This window comes from the organism of the source record quoted next, unplaced genomic scaffold, assembly GCF_019419815.1.
Source record: "Pyrus x bretschneideri cultivar Hongxiangsu unplaced genomic scaffold, Pyrus_bretschneideri_v1 Contig42, whole genome shotgun sequence".
Lineage (NCBI taxonomy): Eukaryota > Viridiplantae > Streptophyta > Magnoliopsida > Rosales > Rosaceae > Pyrus > Pyrus x bretschneideri.
In genome coordinates, this window is record NW_025999746.1 from 4,121,386 (window position 1) to 4,126,323 (window position 4,938).

Consider the following 4,938-nt stretch of genomic DNA (forward strand, 5'->3'; position numbering starts at 1 on the left):
TATTACCAGCTATTGAATTCAAAGACAAATTAAGCCCATCATATATTTTTGCACGAGCCCTTTTCAACCTATTTGGATCCTCTTGGTTGTCATCAGACACTCCATCAATATACCTATATCGCTCATGCTTCACAATCATGTTGTGTAATATGATGCAAGACATCATGATGGAGTTCAAATTTTCTCGACTCTACCCTTTTGCTTGTTCCTTGATGATTTTTCCATCATGCTTGTAGAATACCTAAAGCTCTCTCGACATCTTTCCGGTATGCCTCTTGGTGTAAGGTAAACCACTTTTCAACATCATTCGCAGGGTTTCGAATTGCTTAGACAAGTGTCGCCCACTTTGGGTAGATGTTATCTGCTAAGTAATACCCTATATTGTACTGACGACCGTTGATGTAGTAGTCAAGTTGAGGTGATTTACCTTCCGTTAGGTTATTGAAGAAGGGTGAACACCCAAGAACTGTAATGTCATTTTGGAATCCAGGGACTCCAAAGAATGCCAGATTTATGTGTCATACGAGGCAACTGCCTTTAACACAATAGTTAACTTTCTCGACCTTCCACTAAAGCCTCTTTGCCATCCGGTGAGACAGTTCTTCCAATGCCAATGCATGAATGACCCTATCATGCCTCGAAAGCCATGGTCTTTAGCTTTGTGAATGAGCCGATCCAGATCTTCTTGATTTGGCTCACGAAGGTACTCCTATTTGTAAAGTTGAACAATTGTGTCACAGAATTCAATAAGAGTATCAAGACATGTAGACTTAGACATACCATATGTATTATCCATCGAATCAGCTGGGAAGACATAGGTCATTATTTGAAATGCAATAGTAACCTTTTGATGAGGTAAGGGCGGCCTGCTCTGTCCAGCTTTTGCCGAAAGTAGACTTACTGGACATCATAAAGTAAACGCTTGAAGACATGACGCCTCATCCGGATGCGACGTCTAAAATCCTCTTCTGTGTGCACCAAGTTGGGGTTGAAGTAGTTGTTCATTAGATTGGCATGCATCATCGCTCTATTTCGTGGTTTGTAAAAGCAACCAGCAACAGAGCCACCCCATTGAGGTTGTTCCTCAGTTGGTTAACACGCCATGACTGTAGCTATGGCTGCCACATATTATGTGTTGCGCTATGCTTCATCTTCTTCATCAGACTCTTTATCTTCTCGTCTCATCTGCGCCCATTTTTCTTCCAATTCGGAATTGGATGAGGTCCCCCAGTTGGAATCCGAAGAGGATCCAAAGTTGGAATACATTTCAAACTTGAATTGAAAGAGATTGAATCTAAAGGTGTGTGAATTATAGCCTAATATCCACCCTATTTATGGACATTGGAAGCTAAAGATAAGAAGTGCCACACAAATAAAAACCCTATCTAACATCCCTACAACCAATTACATCTCGATATGTGACACTCAAAAACTGAGACGTAAAATGATTGAGATTCCTTATCAACAAGAATCTGCAAAGTCACTCAGATATCGACACGTGGCACTCGAAATCCGAGACGCAAAATTATTGAGATTCCTTATCGAGTTAGTTTAATTATTGAGGTAGTTTAATTTAAGTAACCATATTAATTTAATTAAAATAACAAATTATGTTTGACCTTATATCTCTTTGGCTCCTCAGTTGGAGATGATTTTTTGTCACAGGGCTATGCTTGACCTATAACCCTCTGGCCTCTCGGTTAGAGATGGTAAGAAATATGGCCTGAAACTATTTATTAAAATATTAATTTTTTGGAGGGCTATAGGGCCAAAGAGAGCCCTCTGACTCTCCTTCGGTTGGAGATGGTCTAATAAAAAACTTTATACTGGCCAAAAATAATAATTAGAATACAATTGCGATTTGCACTCCAAAAAATTATATTAAACTTCATTTAAAATGCTAAAAACCAAATTCGACTTTTTTTCTTCTTCTAAATAGACAATATTATTTACAATAAAAAAATAAACATAAATTCCTAATGAACTAGCAACAAATTTAACTTAAACACATGCAACCAAAAACATTTTTCCATGTGACATTTATGAATTTTTTTATTTAATTGAGAGAGATGATTTCTTGTGGTCAATGGGACATTCCCATCTGATGATAACATGGAGAGAGTGCCACGTGTCACGTTCCTCTAAGACTCCAACGCACCTTCTCTCTCTCGGTCTCTCCCCCCAACCACCCAAATCCAAAGCCACTCATTCACTCACTGAAACCCTTCTCTCTCTCTCTCCCTCTCTCACTCTTCCCCCATCAATCACTTCATTTACTTCAAAACCCTCTCTTTCTCTCTCTAGAAACCGACCAAAAGAACAAAACTTGTAGGCACAACGCAAGAAAGCGCTACATCCCAAAGGCCAAAGAGCCCTTTTGCTTCTCCCCCCATTTTCCACTTAACAAAAAACACACACAAATTCGGAAAGTTCGAGTCTTTTCGCAGAGAAACTCAAATTCCAGCGAACAAAATTGGATTTTTAGGGTGAAAGAAATTAAATAAAATTCGGAATCCATGGCGGAGATTCAACCGCAGCCGGTTTCTGAGATCAACGGCGGAGGACAGTTTTTGATGGGTTCGTCCGAGACGGTAGGATCGAAGCGACAGCGGAGACCCAGCGTCCGGTTGGGCGACATCGGAGGAGACCAGCCGTACGATTCGCAGGTGCGCCGCGCCACCAAGCCGTGGAGGCTCCCGCCGGACCACCGCAAAGACGCCAATAAGTCCTCCAAGCCTCGACCTTTAACGAATTTAAGCTCCGTTGGGGAATTCCATGAAACCCTAGACGGTGAAGACAGAGAGGCCAATCTCGATAGTGTTGCCATTGGGAGCTGGAAGGTCAAGGACGCCAAGAAACGGGCTTCGAGCGTCATGAAACGGGTCAGATCCAATTGGGTATCTTCCAAGATCGATGAAGGTGGCGGCGAAGGGGACGAGAAATTCAGTGGAGCGGAGGACGTCGATGATGGGTATCAACGCGATTTTGATGTCGAAAACTCGGAAAGCCCGTTGAAAGAGCGGAGTCCAATTCATAGTTCGGAGAATTTGGGTGTGGATGGGCATGCCAATGGAAGGGAGCTGCTTTACCATGGAAGTAGAAGACCCATTAGGACCAGGATTTCGGAGGGTAGGGATAACCATGATGGTATTGAGCTATCCGGGCCGTCGGATAACGATGCCAGGGATTGGAATTGTAGAGGGACAAGTGGGGTTAGAATTGGGAATGAAGGAAGAGGAAGGTGTGGAGAAGATGGGGTTAGGGTTTGGCTCAATGGGTTAGGGTTAGGGCGTTATGCGCCGGTGTTCGAAATTCATGAGGTGGATGATGAGGTATTGCCCATGTTAACATTGGAGGACCTCAAGGATATGGGAGTAAATGCAGTTGGGTCCAGAAGGAAAATGTATTGTGCAATTCAGAAGCTGGGGAAGGGGTTTTCTTGACTTTTGCTTTTGTGACTGTTGGCAAACGAAAAATCGAAAAAAATCCTCAGCCATGGCAACGTAAGAGACATGCCTGCAAGTAAAACTGGTTTGAGCTTTTTGGTTATATTTTTTTCTCTCAAATCTCAACTCAGTAGTATTTTGGATAAGTAGATTTTGGTTTTCATTGCACTATTTACTTTATTTTTCATGCTTTTGATGCGGTGCAATTTTGGATCCTTGTACTTCATTTTGGTAGTAATGCTGAACTAGTTATAGTTATCCATTGATCAGAGAACTGTTGTTTTCTTAGTTGGTTGTAACCTCTAGGACAGAATGGGTAAAAGAAATGCCTATAATTGGTTAAAGGAAGGATCAATTGGAGTCATTTCGTTTCCGCTCTTCTTATTTCCATCAAGCATGCAGAATAATTTTGAGCTGATGGACAGTTTAATATATTTAATGATTTCCCAGGTAGAAGTGTTCTGTTGAATTTAATCTTCCTTATCTATTAGTTACTATGATGTTAATGTTGTATATAGAAAACTATTGTATCGAATTATAAACCTTTTGGTAGGTTAATGAAATAGCGGCGTTAGGCAAGGAGTTGAATTTGGAAGTCAGTCTGACCTGTTTTGTCGTGGCTAGCAAAGGGAAAGCCTGAAAGTTGTGATTATGATGTACAGAGTTGCATAGTTATCTTCGGACGTTTAACAGTAGATTGGATGTCAGGGGAGGGAATGTTCTCCCGATAGATCCTTCTCGTAGAACCAGGAGTGGGATATAGAGTCCAAGAGGTCATGCATTGTTGTTAGAAAATCCTTGGTTGATGAGGGTTTTAGGGTTAATGCTAAGTTGTTCAGAAGGAAAGGTTGCATTCACCAGTCACAGTAGGGTACATGAATTTGCATAATAACGGCTTGGAGTATGGCAGGGTATTATTTGTGCGTCTCTTTCCATTGTAACAGGGATAAATTCACTTGTGAGAGATAGATGTCTAGTATTAGGAATCATGCTTTGAGACCGAATCATCAAAGAGCCGGCGATTTGCCTTCTTGTTATACATGTCAAACTAAGTAGCTTTCACTGCATCTTGATTATAATTTTCCATATTTATCTTGTCTAAGTGGTGGGGCTGATACAGACCTCATCTAATTAGACTTGTTGATCTTAAACAAAAACATAAGGTTGAGGTTGCAAATAATGCTGCTGTTTTAGAGTGTACCAGGATTATAACTTGCACTGGTTGGCTGTAGTTTCTCAGTAATTTTCAGGAAGCATGCCTCTGTTCCATCAACAGGAAGCAAATTCGAGTTTTATTGACTAATCTGTACTTACGTGTCGTCATTATTCTGGCGTTCCCTAATGTACTTGTGCAAAAATCTGCGAAGTTTCATAACGTATGTTGACCTAAGAAGAGTTCAGGGCCATTTCAGCTGAAGTGTACTATAAGTTTGTGTAAAGGCTTTGCTTGTATAATTGTATTGCATTTTTTCAGAGTTTGGCAGCTCGATAT

General features: G+C 41.0%; 1 protein-coding gene across 1 annotated transcript; it reads left to right on the forward strand.

The window, feature by feature from the left end:
- The first annotated feature begins 2,191 nt into the window (after positions 1 to 2,191).
- On the forward strand, positions 2,192 to 3,810 carry LOC103929976. The gene has a single exon (XM_009339252.3). It carries the CDS (start codon positions 2,517 to 2,519, stop codon positions 3,441 to 3,443), a length of 927 nt encoding a protein of 308 aa, XP_009337527.2. The 5' UTR covers positions 2,192 to 2,516; the 3' UTR covers positions 3,444 to 3,810.
- The last annotated feature ends 1,128 nt before the right edge of the window (positions 3,811 to 4,938 follow it).